The 24,044-nt window shown below is 35.0% G+C and overlaps 1 protein-coding gene across 1 annotated transcript in view; it reads left to right on the forward strand.

Moving 5' to 3' along the window:
- The window catches only part of Ptp99A (Protein tyrosine phosphatase 99A), a 179,333-nt gene that overhangs the window by 71,658 nt on the left and 83,631 nt on the right, over nt 1-24,044 (forward strand). Inside the window, exon 7 of the mRNA XM_089088211.1 lies at nt 23,338-23,461. Coding sequence (XP_088944337.1) covers nt 23,338-23,461 — 124 coding nt within the window. The remainder of the gene's footprint in view (nt 1-23,337; nt 23,462-24,044) is intronic.

A 24,044-nucleotide genomic window follows, 5' to 3' on the forward strand; every position in this document is an offset into this window, starting at 1 on the left:
TTGAAAAAAAAATGCAAAATTTCTGCATATTATTAAGTAAGAATTGTTTTTGTAACGTGTTTCCTTCCGAATATTCCCAATTCTATCCTTTTACCCAAAAATTGTTATCTATTGTTTTTCAAAGTCACCCCCAGTTAAATTAACGCCCAGACGGTGTTAGATTAACCGATACTTATCTGCTTGCCAGTACACACGCGAGAATTTGGATCTACATTTTCATAACGGAAATCTGATGCTTAGGACTAGATGTAATGAAATTTTTTAATACGGACTGGAAATCAATTTGGAACTTACAAAAAAAAATTCTTAAACTTTTAAACCGTTTATAAAATTCGATTGTAATTTTTTAGAATTTTTTTTTTTCATGCCATTAAGACGAAAGCATAAAAGCATGTAAATTTAAGCATTTGCATTCAAATGATCCATTGAACAGCTCTCAACGATGTTCCAGTGCCCTGCTAGTCCAAGGGAAATAATGACGCATTAGTGTTACCCCCAGTCAAAATTTGATTTTTTTTTTCAGTTTTTAAGATGGAGGGCTGAAAGCTTTTGTTAAAGGGTTTTTGATCATGTTGAGTGGTTTTTTATTTCGATATATGGAGGGTTTTTGAAATTTGATTTATTTTCGGTTTTACTTTTTATTTATTTTTAATATTTATTTAGGATTTTATTTTTGACACTGCTTTTACCTCTAAGTTTGATATGGATAATTGTTATCATTCCTGAATCAGTGACAAATAGTGATTGTGAATTTTTGAAGACTTATTTAAGAAGGATTTTTTTATTGGCTGAGCTACCATGGGTTGTGGACTTGTGGTTGCAACTCTTGCTGCAATCATGATAATTGTATTTCAAGACCGCCCCATCCTTGCATTTTCAGTCTTAAAAAGTCTCTATTTCTCCAGGTTGCAGATTATTTGTATTGCGTTTAAAAACTGACCGTAAAAAAACAAAAAATAATTAAAAAATCGTCAATGATGAAAAAAAAAGATATGGCAAATCAAAACCAATATTTAACGATTCATTTACCACTTTTGATCACTATTTTATACCTCTACTTAAGTAGATCAGGTTATGGTTTTCGTTTAATAAACACCAAGAAAGATTACATCTAGTTCGTCTGTATTTTGCCGGGGAGGGCATTGTTAAAAAAGTAAAAAAAAACATGAGCGATTTGTATAATTAAAGATTTTTCGAAAGCTCGCGGTTTTGAGATATACCCAGGCCTTGACCCCCTGCCTTGTGAGCGTTCATTGCTAAACCCTAGACTGAGTTATTTCTTTTCTTTCTGGTGCACAAAAAGTTTTTTTCTTATAAAATAGCAATTGCTTCACAGATAAGGTCTCCTCTGCTAAAACTAATATAAAATAAATTGAAAAGCGGAAAAATATAAGCCTTTACGTCAAATTTCAAATCTTATTTCGTTGAGAACATTGTCGAATAAATCGATTTTCTAAAACGTATGCCACTATAGATAATGACAAGGAAATCCTCAACGCCCCTTTGAAGGGAGTGTGTCAATGTACTTAAGCATATTAAAAGAGGAAAACAATGAAATAAACGCTTATCAACGCAGAAAACACTTCACATTAATTGAACTGTGAAAAATAATATTCCTGTTTGACATGCTAGGATCAGACTTCTTCCAAATAAGCTAGTTACTTCTGGGAATTAACCTTATACTAAAAAGAATGGATATTTTTAAGGCCAATTACGGTGGAGCTCATGGGGAAGGGAAAGACTTGACGTCCTGAAGCTGTAGCGGTTTATTAAGTGTCGTAAAAAATATGAATTTTGTCAAAATTGTGCTTAAAAAGCAGCCCCGCCCCTGCGAAAGAGAAATGCACAAAATAAAGTGATTGGAGTTCTATCAAATATACCAAATTTTATAAACATAAGTTATACTGAACAAGAGAGGAACTCTAAATAAAAAGAGGTATTATCTTTAGTTACCGGTTCAATAGTAACCGAAACTCTAAAAAGCGGAATTTTGATACCAAAAGATACATCAAAAGAATTGAATTTTTATTCTGATTTCAAATATATAAGTTTAATTAAGTTTAGTACTACCCATGAAAGGTTACGAACCTGAGAAAAATTGCCTTATTTTCGAAAAAGGGCAAAAACGCCCATAAAAGTCATAGAATCTTAATGAAAGTCTCACCATCAGATTCAGCTTATCAGAGAACCCCATTGTAGAGGTTTCAAGCTTCTATCTGCAAAAAAGTGGAATTTTGTATTTTTGCCAGAAGAAAGATCACGGATGAGTGTTTATTTGTTTGTTTGTTTTTTCCACAGGGGTGATCGTACCGACCCAGTGGTCCCAGAATATTGTGAGAGGGTTCATTCAGACGGAAATCAAAAGTTCTCGTGCCCTTTTTAAGTGAAAAACAGATTGGAGGGCAATTAGGCCCCCTCCCCCGCCCCCGTTTCCTCCAAAATTGTCTGATTACAATTTTGAGATTGCCATTTTGTTCATCATAGTTGAAAGACCCAATAACTACGCCTTTGGATATAATATGATTCCCTCCCCACTCCCCAGGGTAAAGGTCATTAAGTTATAAAAATTGTCCACTGTTTACGCATAGTATTTGGTATTGGGAAGCATTCATACATTTTAGGGTGGGAAGCCGAATTTTCTGCTTGAGGTTTTCTCACGTGGAATTTTTCATCGGGAAAGAATTTTCCGGGTGGTGAACTTATCAAAGGAAATTATACACTTGGGGAATTTGCCAGAATTCCTATATAAAATAAGTAGGCCTATATGAAGGGGGTTGCCTCCTCCTCAACACGTCGGTCTTTACGCTAAAGTTTGGGTTTCGCCCCAATTCTTTAAGAACGACTTCTGAAACACTATGTTCGTTTAACTGGAACAAAAAGATTTTTTCAAAAGTACTAAAAAACTTTTGGCGTAAAGAACGAGGTGTTGAGGAGGAGGCAACCCCCTTCATATATGTAATAATATCTGTTCGTTTTAAGTTTTAATGTTGTTCCTTACTTTCATTAGGTTAGTAGCATATTAGCTAGACTAATATACTAATATACTACTAGTAAAATTAATTAAAATATACTAGTAATATATACTAGTAAAATATACTAGTAAAATATACTAATTTAATTACCACTTGCTCCTTTTGTTATCCCTCCCCTGCCCAGTTCTCTTGAAAAAATTTCTTGATATCCACTTAATAGTTTAATATATGCTCACTTATTATGTTTAAGAGGTTCCTTAGATTTTCTCAATTAGTTCTTTTTTTCTTTTTCAAAAACGAGCAATTTCTGTTTTGAAAAAAGTACAAGAACAAAATTTTTTAGTTAATTAGTTCTTTTCTTAGTTAATTTGCCAATCCCAAAGTTTTTGTTGTTGATTTTAATTTATTATCGATGAAAAATAATCTTCAAATGGTAATTCACATCCATTTTATTTTTTCCTGTAATTCCTAAGCTTTTTTAAAAAGATAGAACACCGCAGAGAGAAAAATGATTGAAGTCCATAGAAAACTGTTGACACTGGAGAAGGAAATTGGGTGAGATAAATTGTGGACTTTTCTGTTGTGATAGGTTTGTCGTTTCTTTTCCAGCCAGCTACATTAGAGGTTCTGACAAATTGAAAGATAAGAAAAATGGACTCTTAGAAAGACTTAAATCCTTGTGCTAAATTGGCGTTTTGTGACCACAAGGAAGGGTCAATAAACCAGTGAAAATAATAGAAAGCTGATTTTCAACGCAACACAGGAAAACGGGGTTTTTAATTCGCTGATTAATTTTTCCCGTAAATCGTCAAACAAAATGGTGTTCAAGAGCGGGCTTTTTTGGTCCGTAAAACGTCAAATAAAAATGGTGTTTAAGAGCGGGATTTTTTTGGTCCGTAAAACGTCAAATAAAAATGGTGTTTGAGAGCTTGATTTTTTTGATCCGTAAAACGTCAAATAAAAATGGTGTTTAAGAGCGGGCTTTTTTGGTCCGTAAAAGGTCAAATAAAAATGGTGTTTAAGCGCGGGCTTTTTTTGGTCCTTAAAACGTCAAATAAAAATGGAGTTTTACAGCGGGCCGTGCCTCATCTCCACAAGTGTAAATCTTGAAAGTGAATTTACGCACAACTTTTCTGGGAGTTGGTTCTTCTTCTGTTCAACACTTTCAGTGTAGAACTGAAGTTTATTTCTCAGAAATTTGTGCCTTACTTGAACCAAGGGCTAATGTTATTAGAGATGAGACACTTGTGTAGTAGTTTGGAACTAGTTCTATAAAAGGCGCTTAGTGTTTAAACAATTTGGTGAGCAAAATCTAGTGGATGTCCAATGTTGACTAAATAAAAGTTGCTATGCATGCGAACTATTTAAGCATAGTAAACTATAGGTAGTACCAATATAAGGGTTGTCAATCCTTTTTAGAGACAGAGTACTTGCCTGGATGGCTGCGAACCACCCAACTGCGTTTAATTTAGTATTACTTGAACTACAGGTTCATGGAGAGGTCGGGGCTTGGACCAAACCCCCTCCCGTGAAATCAAAAATTTGCTTGAATTTCCGAGGACTCCTACTTCAATTTATCAAATAAAATTTGTTGATACTTGTGCATTATATCTTACACACGAAAGAAGTCAAGTTTGGTTAATGCTAATGAAATAAAATAGGATGAAAATATAATACTTTAGAAACAAATTTGGGCTATATATTTGCACATTGGGGGGGGGGGGGGGGGTAAACGCAGCTTATATTAAATACGTAACCTAACCTAGGTACCTTCTCCTCTAAACCCCAAAAAACAATAGTTTAAATATTGTAAACAAAATAAGAAATCACGCTTTGCGATCCGTTTATCCATTGCAAATACCCGTTTGACTGGTTTCCTTTAGTGTTTCCCTATAGAGTATATAGCGCTGTGTAAGGGATTGCAAACCTCATTCAACTGAACCCTAATGCAACTAAACTCTCGTTTAACTGAACGCCATGCAACTGCATCCTCGTGCAACTCAACCCCTGTTTAACTGAACACTCGCGCAGCGCAACCACCGTTTAAATGAACCCCCGTGAAACTCAACCACTCGTTCGAGTGAAACTGTTTGATTATTATATTTGGACAAAGCATGAAAAGGCATCAAATAGTGTGTCCATCTTGTAATGTCCCTACATCAGTAATGGAATATTGAGTACACTTACTGGCAAAATATATTTGTAAAGTCTGGGGGAATACCTCCTTAATCTCCTCCCCCAATTAGGCATGATTGCTGTTACCACTTGACCTCTCAAGGAAATTTCATGGCGGCAATTAAAATATTTTCCAAGATCAAGACAGGCCCCTAATCTAAATTTTTTACAGCACTTATGCCTAAGCTAGGCTATATCCAAGAGTTTGTTGACTTTTTGAGTATGTTTTTGAGTATTATTTTGAATTATGTTTTTTTTAGTATGCTTTACCCGGTTTGAATCCCCCCCCCCCGAAATTTTTGTCCGACTCGTAAAAACGTAACAAAAATGGATAAAAAAAAATTTGTATGATTTTTTCGAGTTTTTTTTTTGTGTAACCCCCCCCCCAGAAATTTGTTTTAGTAAAACCCCCTCCGAAAAAAATCCTGGGTACGTTCCTGTAAAATCCTGTGCATTATATAATGCACAAGTACCAATTTGTTTTATTATTATTGACACCAGAAAATAATTATATGTGCTTGCCTACATTGGCTATAGTGTTGGTTTTTAACTTTCAAGAAGTGAGTGAGAATATATTTTCTTATTATATGTTATATATTGCTGTAATATAAAATATATTGTATATTATTATATTGATATATTTTCTTATTAAGAGATAGCTCTTGCTTCGCTAATAGTCTTGCTTCGCATGACTTTTTTGAGTTTTTTTTTGTGTAAACACCCCCCCCCCCCGAATTTTTTTTAGTAAAACCCCCTCCGAAAAAATCCTGGGTACGTTCCTGTAAAATCCTGTGCATTATATAATGCACAAGTACCAATTTGATTTATTATTATTGACACCAGAAAATAATTATATGTGCTTGCCTACATTGGCTATAGTGTTGATTTTTAACTTTCAAGAAGTGAGTGAGAATATATTTTCTTATTATATGTTATATATTGCTGTAATATAAAATATATTGTATATTATTATATTGATATATTTTCTTATTAAGAGAAAGCTCTTGCTTCGCTAATACCAAAAAGGTGAAAATATTTTACTTTCAATTAGGATTCTGATTCTAAGCAAATGTCCCTAATTCCTGCGACCTTGACTTTGGAGCATTTTGATGATGTATGATGATCGAGAAAACTTTATCTGCTGATCCTCTACATTGTACCTTCATATATTTGGGTCTTGGAGAATGGGGGAGGGAGTGAATATATGTTATGACTCTTCTTTACTTTGTTTTGAGTATTTTCCGGTTCCTGTTTTGAGGAACACATCCAGTGAAAGAGTCATAAAAATTATTTACGTGTAGGCCTACCGTTTGAAGTTGCAAATTTGACCTTTTAAAGCCTTTTTTTGGCGAAATCAAAAGACACAATAGAAACTAGCAAAATATTTTCCGAGTTATTTTGTAGCAGGAGTCGTCTTGGGGGCTGCCGCTAGCCGCTACAAATGACGTTCTCTCTGTCCGAACACGTCTAGGTAAATGCAGATCATTGGTACCTTATTTGATTATGCCATCAGTAATGCTTTAGCAATTTAAATTCATTGTGTGTGTGTGTCTTTTTTTTTTTACATATCCAACAAATAACTCTAGCTGAAATATAGGCTAGCCTTATTAGCGTGAGAGGTACAATTCGTTGTTTAAAAGAAAATGACAATGGTGTAATTTGAGATTTTATCTATCAACCGCTTATTTTCCTTTATTTCTTCTTTCTAAAGAGTGCACCTTTTCTTCTTTGCAAGGGAGCCCTTTTATGCCCTTTTTCTTACAGGAAAAGCAATATCCGTTCATAACTACGGCCAGGATATAACCCGTTTTTGGAGTCTACATTCTGAGTTTCTCTTCCCAAAAGCCAAGATCATTTCTTGAACTGTACTTTTGGATCCCTGCTCTATTACTCCCTAAAACCAATACTAAGCCAAAGACAGACAGAGAGCTTACTTGTTAAAAAACTTTGTGACTCAAATTGTTATTCTTTTGACTGGATTGAAATGTAAGACAACAAAACCAATCGGATGTTTGTGAGGGGTTTCCTATTTCCCCTCGATTGGTGTGCATTTCCGAGCGTGACGCATGCCACTCAGTTCTACCATATTTAGTACAGTACCCGGAATGCCGGAATGCTTGGCACAGTTCAACCGCGCTTAGGATACTTTCACCACGCTTAGCACGCGTGACGTGATACAATTCCTAGATGTTGACACCCCGCGTGTTTGTGTTGCTTTACCCGCTTAAATTGACTATTTTTGTAAAATTTCCTGACTTAAAAACCGTCACAAAGATGGATATTATTGGATATATATTCCTTCCACGCTCTAAATTTCACATTTATTCCTGAGAAATATGTGCCAATAATTGCTTAAGCGACAAATTTATAGGCCTCGTCACCTACATAAGGATAAAAATGGAAGATAGCCCAGTCCCTATTATAAGGCATGTTAGGGAGCATTTGCCAAAAGAGGAAAAGTTAATTTGAACCTTTTATTGAGAAGGGGAAATGGTCATATATTTTTCGAAACATCCAACCCTGAGACACAAGCAGAAAAGGAAATGGAAAACAACGCCCCCCAACTTGAACAACAGGATTAATTCGGTAAAGATAATGAGCCTAATATTTCAGAATAAACCAATTTCTGCACCCCCTCTGCTTGAAGGTTCCTTCTTAGTGGTCAAAGCTGTAAATATCTGATACTCATCATTGTTAGGGAATTCTCTTGTTAATGGAGCAAATTGGATTCTACAGTCTCCAGAATTAAACAACTAAAAGGGACTTAACTAATTTATTGTAGAAATCGAATAACAATTTTTACTATACGACTATTCACAGTTCCATTTAGCGGTTTATGGAGGTAAGATCCACGGTTGGTCGATATCAATCATGTGTTTTAAACTGTATGTGTTTTAAGCTGAATAAGCTGGCTGAAGTCGAAACCAATCATGTGTTTAGCCGAATCTTGCTTGTATCGATATTGGCTTCAACTTTTTTACCACCTCTTTAGCTTAGGGTTTTAGTTAGGATCTGCATTTTTCTCCCTTTTTGTGCAATTACACTTCTAATGACAGTAACTAGAACCTTGCAAAGCACAAATTGAAGTTCTGCTTAGTCTACGTCTACTATCAGGGCCGTATCCAGGGGGGGTCTGGGCTTGAACCCCACTCCTCGAAACTTTTGTCCGACTCCTAAAAATGTGACAAAAATACACATAAACAAATTTTAATGGTCTTTTTCAAGTTTTTTTATACCCCCCCCCCCAGAACAAAAATCCTTCATGCGGCCTTGGCTATTTTCATATTTGACTTTATAATGTTGATAATTTCCAGTAAGTCATAACAAAACTTTGCTTCCGAAATTGGCTAAATTCCTTCAAAATCAATGACAAATTAAAACAGATCCTGGTGGATTTTGGCCAAACGCACCCTAATCAGATGCACCTTAATTTGTTTAATACTGTCATATTCTTGGGGATCTTAGAAATGTGAACAAGGATAGATTTAAGGGTACGATTTAAGGGTATATATATATATATATATATATATATATATATATATATATATATATATATATATATATATATATATATATATATATATATATATATATATATATATATATATATATATATATATATATATTTGTGTGTGTGTATGTATATATAATTCTTTGTATGCACCGTGCCCCAAAAAGCAATTTTTTCTGTCAAAAATTCAAAAAAGTTAAATTTTATGCCCTTCCAAAACGTTACATTTACTTATATCGCTAAATTTGTTTGTCCTATGTCAACCCTGATAATTATGTGCTGGCAAATGAATGTAATTGTCAGATTAGGTTTCTTTCAAATTCTTTAAATTATGTATATTCTTAAAATCGTCCATTTTATTTATAAGGCTCAGGGTGTTTTTTCACAGTTAAAAAAAGGCTGGAAGAATAGGAAGATAAGTCTGCAAACCAAGATTAGAATATTAGAAGCTACAGTGATAACAGTGGTCAAATATGGCTCTGAAGCATGGACGCTCCGAAAAGCGGATGAAGATTTTATAGATGTTTTCCAGAGAAATTGCTTAAGGATTGTTCTGGGTACCCGGCTGACTGACCATATTTCAAACAATAGGCTATACGAAAAATGTGGTTCAATACCGCTTTCTAGGTCTATAATGAAAGAAAGGTTGAGGTAGTTAGGGCATGTTGTGCGGATGAAGGATGACAGATTGCCGAATACTGTTCTTTCCGGCCAACCATCTAGGGCTAAACGGAAAGCATGTCGTCCCCGTCTGGGGTGGGAGGACGTCATAAAGAAAGATTTAAAGGAAATGGGAACTTCGTGGGCGGGTGTAAAAAGGGAGGCTTTGAATAGATTGGGGTGGAGGAGGAGCGTGCGTAGCTGTGTTGGCCTCAGGCGGCTTGGTGCTGCGATGAGTTGTTAGTAGTAGTAGTAGTATTTATTACTTTCAGATCTAGAACATCAGTAGAAGTGATTTAAAGGAATTACAAATAAAAAAGCAGTGGTAGTCATTTAATGGAAAAGTGTTTGGACCTTCTCCCGGAGAAGTTCTCCGTTATACCCATACTACTATTCAAAATCTATTCTTTGTCGTTTATTGGTAAGAAATGAAACAAAAGAATGAGATGTGATAAAATACATCGCGAATATTTGTTTGGGTGATATATTTTTGTACATTGGGGTGGGGTAGCGTAAATTGGAGTGGTTTTAGGAATGATGTAAGTATTTTAGCACTTTAGCATTGCTTATATCAGTTCACTTTACTTTGTCCTAACCCCTCCCCCCTAATTAGCGGATATTTAACCCAAATTATATATTTTCCATGCGTTCTGCCGTAAGTCACTTTTTTTTGAACTTGATACACGTAAATCGAAGCAACTTAATCCACGAGTAAGTAGTGGTATAGGTATAACGGAGAAGATCCTAAAAGAATACCCACAGACTGTCTGCAATGTTCAATTTTGCTGCCAAATTCCCGATTAAGATGCTCAAACTTGGGAAAAGCAATTATGAGTTCTGCTCTTTTTCAACAGTTTATTGCCTTTTTATTGGCCAGAACAGAGATAAGAGATATTGCATCCTTTTCCATTTGGGTTCATATCTTTTTAATTTCACGGGGTGTTTACGGATATTAAGAATTCCCATTAAAACCTTATCCTGATAGCGGATTCCAGATCTTCCATATGTCATGGAATGATCCGGAGCACCACGCGGGAAATAAGGGTAGTCTACCGAATAATTGACTATAAACTTTTTGAGCGGAAAGTTAGGACTAAGCCTAGATCAATTAATAAATTACATAAATATTTCAAATAATTTACATCTCACATTTTTTCATTTTATTGATAAATCACATCTTCTACCGAAAAAAAAAGCACGAGCGCTATCGTCAAGTTGGTGATTTTTTCTCAAGTGTGTAAAACCTTTTCTGGCTAATGGAGTGAAATGTGAATCCCTCTAAATTTGTTTATAATCCCATCTGACATTTTAAAATTCCTGATTTACTTTTTCTTGATGATTCTCCTTATGAAAACGGCTTAACAAATGCAGTTACCTCAGAAATGCCAAAATGTCTGGTAAGATCTTTAGGTTGGATTGCGACGATATCTTAACATTGTGCACTAGACTGCTTCGATCACACTCAGGGTTACCTGGTGAAATTACCACTAGATTCTAGTAATTTTTTGGTTGATTTAGTGATTTTTTTTCAATAATCTAGTGATTTGCGCAATGATTTAGTGTTTTTTTTTGTTTAGACAATATAAAAAATCACTAGAAATAGTGATAAATCAAAGAAATAAAAAAAGGTGTGAGGACATTTTAAGAAGTAAATTAGAAAAACACTTTGATTTAATACAAGATGTGACTTTAGCCAGTTTGGATATTGAAGTCATTATGAGACTAATTATCCTAGTAAATGAATTTTCTTTTTATTTTGGTTTTAGAGGGGAGTTTTATAGACAAATTTTTGGGTTATCTATGGGGGCTTCTCTTTCTCCTTTATTGGCGAATCTTTTCATAGATGCCATTGAAACCTCCGCTAAACACAGTTTTAGAATCTCCCCTTGTTTCTGGGGTAGGTTCATGGATGATGTGGTGTGCGTTAGGAAACATGGATCGGACTCCTTAGACCTATTTTGTAAGCATTTAAATAGTTTTGATAATAATATTAAATTTACAGTTGAATTTGATGGATAATAATAAATTACATTTTCTGGATATTTTATTAATTAAAAGGGATCTCCATTTACTTTTCTCGATCTACTGAAAACCAACGTACAATGATAGGTATTTAAATTTTCATTCTTGCCACCCTTTACCATATGCACCTGGTTTGGGTGAGAAACTTTCACGGGTTTTACGTAAATTTGGTATTGATACATGTTTTCAATCGTTGAGGCCAATGGGTAGTTTCTTTAGTTCTGGTCTGGTAAGGATTTAACATGGGGAAATTTAGTAAGTGGGGTGTATAAAATTCCGTGTTCTAGTGGGAAGTTCTACATTGGTAGGACTCGCCAACAATTTGTTGAAAGGTTTATTGAACACCGACATTCAATAGAAAAAACCCTACAATTAAGCAAGCCTCCAGAAACTTTTGTTTCAGCTTTAGCAGAACATATTTGGTTTCAACCAGATCACTTTGTAAAATTTGATGAAGCCTTAGCTATTTCAAATGATAAGGGGTACACTCAATGGGTGAGGGAATCCATAGAAATTAAAAAAACATATGTTTGCTAACCTTTCGATAAATAGGGACACAGGTAATTTAAACATTGACCCAATTTATGATAACCTTCTAAAGAGGGAATCAACAGTCAATAAGGGAGTTAAGATTTTAAGTTAATCACCAAAGGACTATTTTACCTGCTAGACCGAAACGATTTGCTTCAGTAATAGCTAACAAAAGGATCATTTCGCAACAGAATAATTAAAGTAATTTACAGTTTTTTTTATTTTTCCTCAGTTACTCTGGTGTCCACACTGAAGTAACTCTATAATAGCATCTTTTCCCTACGTGGATAAGTTTTTCACTAATTGTACATTTTTCTTTTTGGTGGTGGTTTTATTTGGTTTTAGTTTTATCTTGTTTTTTTTTTATCCTGTTCTTTTTGTATTTATTTGGTGCTGAAGGCGCCTTGTTTGGATAAAGGCGAAATATCCGCGTTGTTTTACATTTGCTTTTTCTTTTCTATCCACTGGCCACAGTCTCGTGTTTTTTTTTTCATTGAGATTTTTCTATTTGTTGGTTTTTATAAATCACAAGGGATGGCAACCCTGAGCACACTGGAAGTACCGGCCTCAGGGTTGTCGTAATGCCGCACGAGGGTGTGAATATTTACTATTTAGCTCATGTTCCCTCTAGGACTTGTTGGACAGGAAATTTTGCTTCTATTTCTCTTTAAATTTGATTCAGAGGTTTCTGTTTAAATGGTTTTTGTGGAAAGCTGGACTGATGTTGACCCAAATCTCAGTCCAGAGGGAGGTATGAGAGAAAAAAAATTGTGTACAACTTTATAAGATAGACGTTACAGATTGTAACGAATATACGGGAAATCCCTCTTAAGGGCCGTCCGGTCCCTTTTGTTTCCTCGGAAATATACATGCCAAGATGTGCCAAAGTATACAGCAGATATTTAAGCCAAAATGCCTTTTTTTAAATATCTTCTCCAATAAATCCCCCAAATCCCCTTAAAGTTCAGGCTAGTGTACACATGTTAAGCAACCCATTTAGGCTAATTGCTTGGAGTTGGTGATAAACCCTGTCCCCTCAATTTTTTTTTTTTTACATGAATTAGCGAATTATTAAAGGAATCGAAAAAAAAATTTGACCGCGTTTTCCCTCTCAACCACAACGCCAGAGGCAGTTTTCTCGGTTGACCCCCTCTATTGTGAACAGCCCAGTATATATCTCAAAATATTTGATTTTAAAATTGAAGGATTTCTGAAAAAGATTTTTAACTTGAAAGGATGCTATCATAAACAGGCGAGTAAGTAGAATTTTCTCTGCAAGCAGGAGGAGCATGCACAAATCAGTAAACATTTGTGATTGATTTGAATGATCATGAACGTTGCGAGAGGGCATATTGTGAGATCCCAAATGCGTACTTGCGTGATTGGCAGCATTACTGACAACCAAATTGCTATTTTAACATCAATTTTAATATGACAGCGAAATACGGTGTCAGAGGAAAGGAGGCAGGCTTTGAGCCTGCCCCCCTCTCCCGCTGAAACATTAAATGTGTTGTTACCTTTCCTGTATTTTTCATACAATTTGCCTATTTTTATGTGTTTTAAAGTTTCTACCTCCTCGCAAAATTACCCTCCCAAGCAGAATTTGTTGATATGCCAGCTAACAGCTAAAATGAGATAATGTTGGGTATCTGTGTACACCCTTTAAAATTCTGCACAATTTTACACCCCGATTAACGAGAAAGTATCAGAGGCAACGCTGTAGCGTTGCCTATAGTAAAAGCCATACGGCTCCAATGTTTTATTATTTATTATTTTTTTCCAGAGGCACTTCATACGGAAGGGGTCGTCGTAGAAACTTCAAAGGGGGCTCATTCGATTGGAAATCGAGAGTTCTAGTGCCCTTTTTAATAGTCGAAACTTTACCAGATGTCATCAGTGAGCAGGCTCGTCAATTGGAGGGCAGGAGTGAATTGCCTCCTAGGTTATTCTGCCGCTCAAGTCTAAAAAAATGCACTTTTTTAAAATCCTCATTGGTAGATACCTTTCTCTGTATTCTCAACGCACTAGTTCCTCTCTCCCCCCCCTTGGAATTATGAATTGACACTCCTGTCAGCTAGTAAATAAATTAATCATTGAACTCATTTGGTAATGGCTACTTCTAATGGCTAAAAATGCCTAAAATGGAACACACCGTTCGAGGACCCTTTTGTAGAAAATATTTCCCCATTAAATCAATTTTTAATATTTTTTTTTGTAATATCAATAAGATGCTTTCAATCCGGTATTATTTTGTTCTTAACTCCGTATCATTGCTACATAAATAACTAATCCGTGTTGCTTTTAAGGATGACCCTATTTCATCTATTCTAAAGCTCCAAGCTCAAACAAAAGTCCCATTTGAATTACCCAGGAAAAGATCAAAAGTTGGGGAATAGATTCGATTTTCATCTGAAGGTTTCCCTTAGGGGTTATAAAAGCAGTTGATTAGACTTCTAAAATAAAGCTTTCTTCGAAAAATGGTCGCTAGAGACACGAATTCGCCGGGATAAAAGGGCACGTCAGCGAAAAACTTGGGAGCAATTTATGATGGAGCTAGTGTCATTACTTACTTTGACACACTTTTTCTAAGGCTATAGCCTGAGTAATCTATTTATGACCCTATCGTAATCACGAAGAAAAACGATAGAAAAAAGTTAGGTGTGAAATATGGGCACAGAATCTTTAATAAATTAGTACAGATATAACAATTTGAAATTTATTTTAAACACAATTCAACTTACAATTTACCAGTTTGAATTTTAAATTGAAATAAAACTTGGTGAAGTTTTATTTTGTGACAACTTCATGAATGTATTCAAGGCAGTGTATGTATTTCTAGTAAAAATGGAAGGATAAATTGCAATAGTAAGAGAGAGAAGCTTGTTAAGAAGTTGGGTTCTAACCATGGGTGCCCATAAGCTGAATTCCAGGTGGGGCAAACCACATCTAATGGCACTTTTAATGCTATATAATAGAAATCTCAGAACAAAAATATAAAATAAGGCAGCATCATTCAGCTTGGGGGGAGGGCGGGAGCCCCCCCCTGCCCCCATATGGGCGCCCATGATTCTAATAGTACTCTTGATTTATTGACACACTACAAAAAAATAAATAAATAGAATAAAAAAAATACAACTAACATAAATGCCCCTTGTAAGACAAATTGCGTGGCACACAAGTAGGGTACACGACAAAAAAAAACAAAAAAACTCAACATTCATAAACGTATCAACGTCAAAATAGTAATTCTATTTGAACTTGGAAAACTGTTGTGCTGCATGGAGGATTTTTGGGAATGAGTCTGCAAGTAAAATCACAGCATTTGAAGATTTTTTAAGCTCATACCTACAGTTCCTTCCTACTTCTAGGGCTTGATAGATTATGCAGAGTATATTGCTGCTGTTCACAAAAAGTGCTTAGAATTTGGCTCAAGTAAGTAAGTAACTAGTATGACGGCAGGTAGTATGTAGTAAGCAATAAGTACTTAAGGATTAAGTACTAAGTAAGTTGTAAGACGGCGCTAGACCCTCAAGGTCTAAACCGGCGGGGCTGATCTCCGTTTCGTGGCCCTTCAGCCAGGAAGTGAAATGGGATATTGGGGACCAGCCATCATGTGCTTTCGTACACCCTACCTGCTTACCTTCGCCAGATTATGCAAAGTATATTACTGTTGTTCACAAAAAATTGCCTAGAATCTGGCTTAAGTAGACTTTGGAATCTATGAAAGGCGGACTTAATACGCGTAAGGGCGTGTTTTATAAGGTTTCAAACGAACCCTTAAGGCTACCCCGGCCGCAGAAATCCGAAAGGCATTAAGTGGCATTTTCTAAAATATCCAGAGGAGGCAAAACATTGTTATCGACGGTGTACAAAGCGTTATGTTCGTGACTGTGGAAGAGTCGTGCACTTAACGCTTTTTGGTCTGCAAAACTGGTCGAAATTTGGTTATAACGCATTTTGAGTGGATTTTAAACTAAAAATATCTCGAGAACGAAAGAGGTGCTTTGACAGATGCGTCACTTAACGCCTTTTGCATTTCCACGAACGTACCCGTTTTTGCTTAATTTTCAGAAATTAATGTTTAAAAGAAAGAGAAATATAGTAGGACCCAGAAAATAAGTTTCCTGGTCCTCATTTAAGCTTTAGATCTATAATCCTTGAAACTCAATCATTCCCGGGACGTCTAGAACGTGATCCCTGAAGAAGCTGCTCTAAGTTTTTAGAACTGTCATTACTGTCATTATTGAATTGTCATTGAACTGTTAATGGAACTGTCATTAAAAAATCATCCTGATTTTGCACCTTTTTACCCTCAAGCACAGACTTGTACATCCGTCATTATAAGATTCCGCTTAGTTAGATAAGTTTGTCTTTGTCTATCTCGATTTCCACAGCGCCGGCAAGTAAAAAAATGTAAAAAGACTGTCTATTCATTCTATTAAAACTAGAACGAGTAGTCTCCCTCGAATCTATGGGACCAAGATTGATTGCTGGATTTAAGGCTGCTTTTACTGTATGTTTAACAAAGAATTGATTACAAAATCAATAGTTTGGTAGGTGACAACATCTAGCCTTATCCCCACCTGAGTTTTCACACCATAAACTCTAAAAAGCAGACGAGAATAGGAGGGGATCTTCAATATTATGTTGGAAATGGATAGGACGCAGTTGTGCTAAAAAAAAAACTAATCAATTTAGTGTCCCTGTCGTTAGCGTTGTTAATTGATTCATTGTGAACAGGAAAAGTTAGTGAAGAAGTTGAAACTGTTTATTTTCATTTTTGATTTCGAGGCCGAAGATCTAAGGCAGAGAAAGGTCTTTTTATATATAAAAAAAGAAGTGCTTTAACTGAAAGTAAAGAGCAACATTAAAACTCAAAACGAACAGAAACTATTCTGTACTTGAAGAGGTTGCCCCCTCCTCAACACCTTGCTCTTTACGCTAAAGATTTTAGCACTTTTAAAAAAGCTTCCTATTCTAATTAAACTATGTGTCAGTAGTCGTTCTTAAAAATGTTGACAAACAGTCAAACTTTCCGTCAAACGGTCAGATTTTCCAAATTTTGGGAAAACTATCCAGGAGAAATTTTATACGGCGAGAGGAGGGGGATTTGCTCGAATGGTTTGCAAAATGGGCAGACATTGTATATAAAACAAGTTGTTCGGCTAAAAGTAAGGAGCAATATTGCAACTCAAACGATTGGAAATTATTCCGTATTTGAGGGGGCTGCCTCGTCCTCAATCCTTGCTCTTTACCCTGAAGTCTTAAAGTACTTTAAGAATACTTTTCATTCAAATTCAACGGCCCTTCTGTTTCAGAAGTTGTTCTTATTGGACAAAAAGTCAAACTTTAGAGTAAAGACCAAAGGTTGAGGAAGAGGTATTCCCCCTCATATACGGAATAATATTTGCTCGTTTGTAGTTTTGATGCTACTCTTTACTTTCAGTTGGAAAAACTTGATCTTTATTTAGTATATCCAAAACGTTGAGGTGAATAAGCATCAAAATACAAAGAAAGTTATGTACCGTAAAAATCGCAAAATACAATTTCAACTCTCTTAGTGTCTGCAGGTTCAAAAGTAGGGAATTCCCAGCTTCCGAAACTCTCTTCCTGAACATCTCGTGTTTGCAATCTAGTTGAAATGTATTTAAAAAAAGGTCAAATAGATCCTTAGGGGTATTATTCCCCTCCGGAAGATCTAAAAGGCAATGAAGCAAAATAGAAAGCAGACGGCAAGAGTTAATGGAGTGAAAGTACCGGTCGCAGGCAACTGTTCTATTATTCTTTGTCGAAGTTTGGAAACAATTAATCTGGGCTTGGTCTCATTGTTGATTTAGAAGCTGACAAGTACTTCCAAGGCTTCTAAGCAATTAGAATATTACCCACTGATCAAAATTTGTGTTTGCTCCCTTTATTATAGTTAGGCTACTGTTAAAGAAAAGGACACAATCGGTCAAAATACTCTAAATATGGGTGCCTATAGATACTTATTTAGGGTATGGGATAGTAATCCAAGATGGGAGTTGGGGGTTGGAACCCCCTTCCCGAATATATATATATATATATATATATATATATATATATATATATATATATATATATATATATATATATATATATATATATATATATATATATATATATATATATACTCCCCCCGAAAAAATATGAATGTGCATTGTCAGTTTAATATACATATACTGATATTTAGTAATCAAAATGTTAATATTATTTGATTTATTAAAATTATAAAAGTAAAAACATTTATGTTTTTCAATAAAGTGCAAATTTTGTTCTGGCCTTGGGAAGGCATAGGGGTTTTGCGCCCAACTTATTGTTATTTCTTCTGGTTTTGAGTTTGACTCGGTAATTTATTGTAATTTTTGTTCGTTTTGGGTTTCATTTATTTATCGATGCTGATTTGTGGTTGTTTCACGCTTGGTAGATTATTTTATTTTATTTTGGGGGAGTTCTTTACTTTTTTTTGAAAAACTTATTTTCTGGAAAAAGTTTTCTTAATGAATAATAATACTGTAAAGCCCAAGTATTATCAATGAGTAAAGTATATTTAATAAATAGACAAAATAAATAATAAATAAATATAAGCATGTTGAATAAATAAAGTATTAATCATTAGTAATAAATTATTAATAATAGGATTCATTAGCAATTGAATGCACTGTAAAGTGCAAATTTTGTTTATTTCTTATGTTAATTTATGTTAACTTATTTATTAATTTATTTAATAAATGCTGATTTGTGGTTGCAAAATCAAAATGTTAATATTATTTGATTTATTAAAGTTATAAAAGTAAAAACATTTATATTTTTCAGTAAAGTGCAAATTTTGTTCTGGCCTTTGGAAGGCATAGGGGTTTTGCGCCCAACTTTTGTCAATTTCTTCTGGTTTTGAGTTTGACTCAGTTACTTATTGTAATTTCTGTTCGTTTTGGGTTTCATTTATTTATCGATGCTGATTTGTGGTTGTAGATTATTTGATTTTATTTTGGCTCATTTTTTGTTTAATGGAGTTCTTTACTTTTCTTTGAAAAAACTTATTTTCTGGAGAAAGTTTTCTTAATTAATAATATTGTAAAGCCCAAGTATTATCAATGGATCATGTCATTTTATGCAAGTAGTTATAAAAACAGTGTATTATATTCGATCACATGCACTTGCGCATCGACAATTTAAGGATTCTCTGAAAGAATTAGATTCTTAACACGGTGACGTACTGACGTTGTGTACTTCAGTTGAGTCAGGTGAAGTCGTGGAAGATGTTTACATCGATTTTATCAGGTGCGAGAAGAAATTGATTTGTTTATGAATGACAAACGAAGGTCTGTGCCAGAATTAAGAAATGATGATTGGTTATTGGATTCATGCTTTTTAGTGCATATTGTCAACAAACTCAATGAATTAAAAAAAAAGATAACCTCATAGTCGATATATTCAATCACATCAAAGAATTTCAGAAGAAATTGCTGTTATTTGAATCACAATTGAAAATTAATAATGCTCACCACTTTCCAATGTTAAGAACTATAGAAATGAAAATGTAACAATTATATAAAATATGCGAAAGAAATATGAAAACTTGCCGATGCTTTTGAAAGCCGATTCAATAATTTAGATTTGGAAAAAAACACCAAAATTTTGAAATATATTCATCTCCTTTTCAGGTTGAAATTGAGTCGATCACAGAATATCTCCCAATGGATCTGATTGACATACAGTGCAATAATGAATTAAAACGCATGTTTGAAAATTCAGAATCAAAAACAGATTTTTTTTTTACATTTACGGCGCAAAAGACCAACACCAATCACGATGTGCAAATAGCCAAATTGAGATCGATTTGCAAAAGCTAAGTGAAAAAATGGAGGAACAAATATCGCACTAGTGAAATAAATACTTTTCTCTGATTTTATCTTTTTATTTCGTTATTTTGTTTTTATTTTTAGTCTTATATATTTTCTACAATGTGCATTTAATATCATTATTATTGTTATATTACCTATGTTTATATGTAAAAATAATAGTAAACATAATTAATAAAAATTCATTATTTTTCAATTTACCACTCCAAAAAATATTATATAATAGGTTTAAATCTAATAGGGGTATATATAATTTTATATGCGGTCCGCGGAGTTATGATACATTTTCAAAGTGGCCCGCGAGGTAGTTTGGGTTGGCCACCCCTGGTGTAGACTATTACGATAACAAGGACCCATAGCTCAATTGCAATTCAAACAAGAATACAAACGAGTCAAATGCCTCTTCAGTTTCAGGGATTGAAATAATCGTCGAATATGGTGGGTACTTGCGGGGCTGCATCTTCTAACTTATTTCAGACATATTCTAAGTAGAAAATGAACATTACATTCGTATACTTGTCTGGATAATTAAGGGCAGATTTCCCAAGAATTGCAAAATATTGCAAGTCCGTCGCCCCTCTTGCATAGAATTGGATGTGCTAATAATCAAATTTGGATTTTCTTGCTTCAAACAAGGCCGTAACCAGGGGGGTAGGGGGGCTTGAACCCCCCGAAATGTTTGTCTGACTCGTAGAAACGCAACAAAAATGGATATAAAATTTTTTTGGTACTGGTGCATTATGTGGGCCTTTCTAAAAAGTCAAGTTTGGTTAATGCTAATGAAATAAAATAAAATAGGATGAACATATAATGGTTTATAAACAAATTTCGGTTATATATTTGCGCATTAAGGGGTGGGGGTGGGGTGTAAAGCATAGTATATGTTAAATACGTAACCTAACCTAGGAACCTTCCCCCCTAAACCCACAAAAACAACTGTTTAAATATCGTATACGCAACGAAAACCACGCTATGGATTGCATTACTCTATAGCGGTCTCTTGAATTAACCCGCCAAAAACGGGTTTTTCGTGACTGGTTTCCTTGTAAACGCCCATATAGTGCACAAGTACCCAAATTTTTTATGTGTTTTTTTATGTTTTTGTGTTCCCCCCCCTCACAAAAAATCTGAATACCCCCCCCCCCCCGAAAAAAAATCATGGGCACGGCCTGAACTTCAAATAAACCAAAAATTTCTTTAAAATTCATTTTTAGAATCTTCTAAATTCTTCTTATAACCCAATTAATTACTTTGAGGATTCAAAAAATGTCCTTATGACTTTAAACTGGATTTTCGATTTGTTTAAAATAAAGAAAATCGAGATCCGATTTTTGTCAGAAAGGATAGTACGTATGTAAGTTAGGCGAGGATTTATGACTTGAAATCGTCGATGTTTCATGTTATTTATAATGAATATCATAGAACATGAGTTGCTGAATTGTTTCAACCACCGACCGTTTCGCCACATTAAACTCACACATTCAACATTAATCAGCATGACTTGTTAATTCCTACTATCAAACCCATGGTTAATTACAATACCCAATTCAGATAACGTGGTACACACGCGTTATTCCTCTACGCTTGTTATAAGCTGGTATGTGCCTTGAAATTTTGATTATAAGCCTTTTGTCTATTTATAAATTGTTGAGGATGCAGTTATCTGGTTCATGATCATCATTGTTCGAATGAGAGCATCTCCGTGAGGTATACTCTTTAATTAATTATACCATCGTACATGTCGCAGAGATAGATTACCCTTGGCTTTTATCTATAATAAAAATACTATTAAAGAAACTGTTACTTAATTCTCTATTAACTGTATTCTAGCAACGATAGTGTGGACACGGTGAATCAAAAGGCGTTATGTGACTCTTTGTGAAATTTAAAGTCCGAATCCACTCTCACACCTGAGAAAGCTTTATCAATTTAAAATCTCTTTTGTCCTATATTTTTTATTTCTCAATATACTATCTAGAAGTCACAGAAAGTGTTGTCCAAAGACAAAAGTGGGGGGATTTGAACCCCTTCGAAATCCTGAATTCTCCTGAATTTTGGGGCTTCTTTATTGAAATATTCAATAAAATTAGTTTTTCATTGTTACTTCTCCCCACCCCGAGTGGGCTCCAAAATGTTTAATTGGTAACTTGGCGACATGGGAGTTTTTTTTTCTAGATCTTACATGCCAGAAAAACGCTGTTTTTAAAAACAACTGGTCCTTAATTAGATTCCAATTACCTAAAACACATTTTTTAGTTTTTGTGCCCTCCTGGAGAATTTACCATATGTAACATAATACCTTTCGAGATACCTCAGTAGAGCAGTGACGCTGTGTTTGGGTTGGAACACTTTCCAGCTGAATATTGTGTTCCTTGATCCTGTATTGTTAAATTAAATGCTGTTACTTAAATGTTAAATTTATTTTTAGTTAAATATATTGTTAAATGCTGTATTGTTAGATTGGATTGGTTGATCTTTTCCGCACCACCATATTCCTGGGAACTGCAGGTCTATATCTACCCTTCCTCGTGGTATATTTTTCTTAAAAAGCCTACTTTTGGGTCTACCCTCGCAACTCAACCCCTGTGCAATTCAACCCTATGTAAGTCAACCTCCATTCAACCTATCCCGAATTCAATTCAACCCCAGCCCCAAGGAAGGTTAGGTTGAAAGGGGTTGAGTTTGATGGAGGCTAAGTTACACTGAGATTGAGCTGAGGGGGGGGGGTGGCTGTGTTAAACGGATTGAGTTGAATTGGGGCTGAGTTGATCGAGAGCTGATTTAAATGGGTTAATTTGAAAGGGTTTGAGTTACGCGCTCACTATGGTATTTTATGTTTTTTTCTACTAGTCAGGTTCTTTGGCTAAAATTCCAATGACTTTTTCCCAGCCAGGGTGGAGAGGAGGTACGCTTGATCTCTTCACGGTCGGTACATCCGAAAAAATCTAGCCTATAATATGACACAAAATTAAACTGCACGTAAGCCAAGGGAGGAGGTTGCCCCTTGTTGTCGTCATTAAAAAGCCTGCTTTTTAATGTGTTGCATGAGCAATGCTTTATGAGTCTTGGTTCAATCCAGTTTTGTGGAAAACAGTCACATAGCGGCACACTTAAAGAGTTTCTAGGCATTATATAAACCTTAAAAATCATCTTCAAAAATCAGATATTCAATACTGGCTTCAACTGAACACTTGAGTTAAAGAAGTGACTTAGGGGCCTCCAAACTGTCGAGAAACTCAAATAAACCAACATAACTCGCTTTAAATTATTGTAGGCGATATTTGGCGCAGAGATTATTACGAAGCTCGGTCAAAGATACACAAATGCCTCAATCGTCAAGATGATTATGTAGATAAAAAACCTTGATTGTATATTACTTTTGGCGTTAAAATATTTTTTGTTCGTTGCTTTTTTCTTTATAGCCATTGAAATAGAAACAAAAAGAGAATCGAAGGAAGATAAATTTATAGATTTTACACATTTGTTAATTTATAGATTTGTAAATTTGTAGAGTAAAATCGTCGAATATTCGTCGACACATGAGTGTTGTTAGGGATTTTCTATTAAACATTGTTTCTTCTTTCAGATGTTCCAGACCCTCCAGGCCGTCCACTCATCCAATCCTTCACTTCAAGAACCGTCAACCTTTCTTGGGCGCCCGGTTTGCACACCCATAACAGTCCAATCACCCACTATGCAATTTACACCAGGTTAGTATTATCCATCATAATCTTATGCAAAGTGTGGTCGTTAAGAATTCGCAAATTACTCAGCTGTTGACAGATGAGTATTCCCTCGTAAAACTTTGCCTGCTAAGGAATTGCTGAGAAATAGTTAGGATGTAGATGCGGTCTCAGCCTGACAGGTTGGAAACTAGCAATGTCCAATTTATGCGGCTTCAGAAGTACCATTTATTTTTTTTTTGTCCCAAATCGAAACACATTACCTAAAAAGAAAAAAGAAAAATAGGGCGATTGGAATTGGAACTCCCTCGAAATAAATTGCAAAGGAAACATGAAGCAGTTTCTTTTCCATCATCATTTGATTTAGCAGGGCCGATAGTCTTATACAAAGTGTGATAATAGAACTGTGCGCGTAGGTTAGTAACCCAATCATACAACCTCGCCTTCTGCGACATTGCTGAGAAAAATTAGAATGTATGTTGTCTAAACCTTGCAGACTAGAAAGTAGCAAATGTTTCCCCACTTTTTCTTGACCCCTAGACTGAATCAGGTGGACACCTCCAAGAAGTAAAAAACCTTAAAAGCGTGAAGAGCTTTAAAAGAGTCTTTA

This window comes from Artemia sp. Qi Xiang Cuo, chromosome 1 (genome assembly GCF_049724085.1).
Source record: "Artemia sp. Qi Xiang Cuo chromosome 1, ASM4972408v1, whole genome shotgun sequence".
Classification (NCBI taxonomy): Eukaryota; Metazoa; Arthropoda; class Branchiopoda; order Anostraca; family Artemiidae; genus Artemia; species Artemia sp. Qi Xiang Cuo.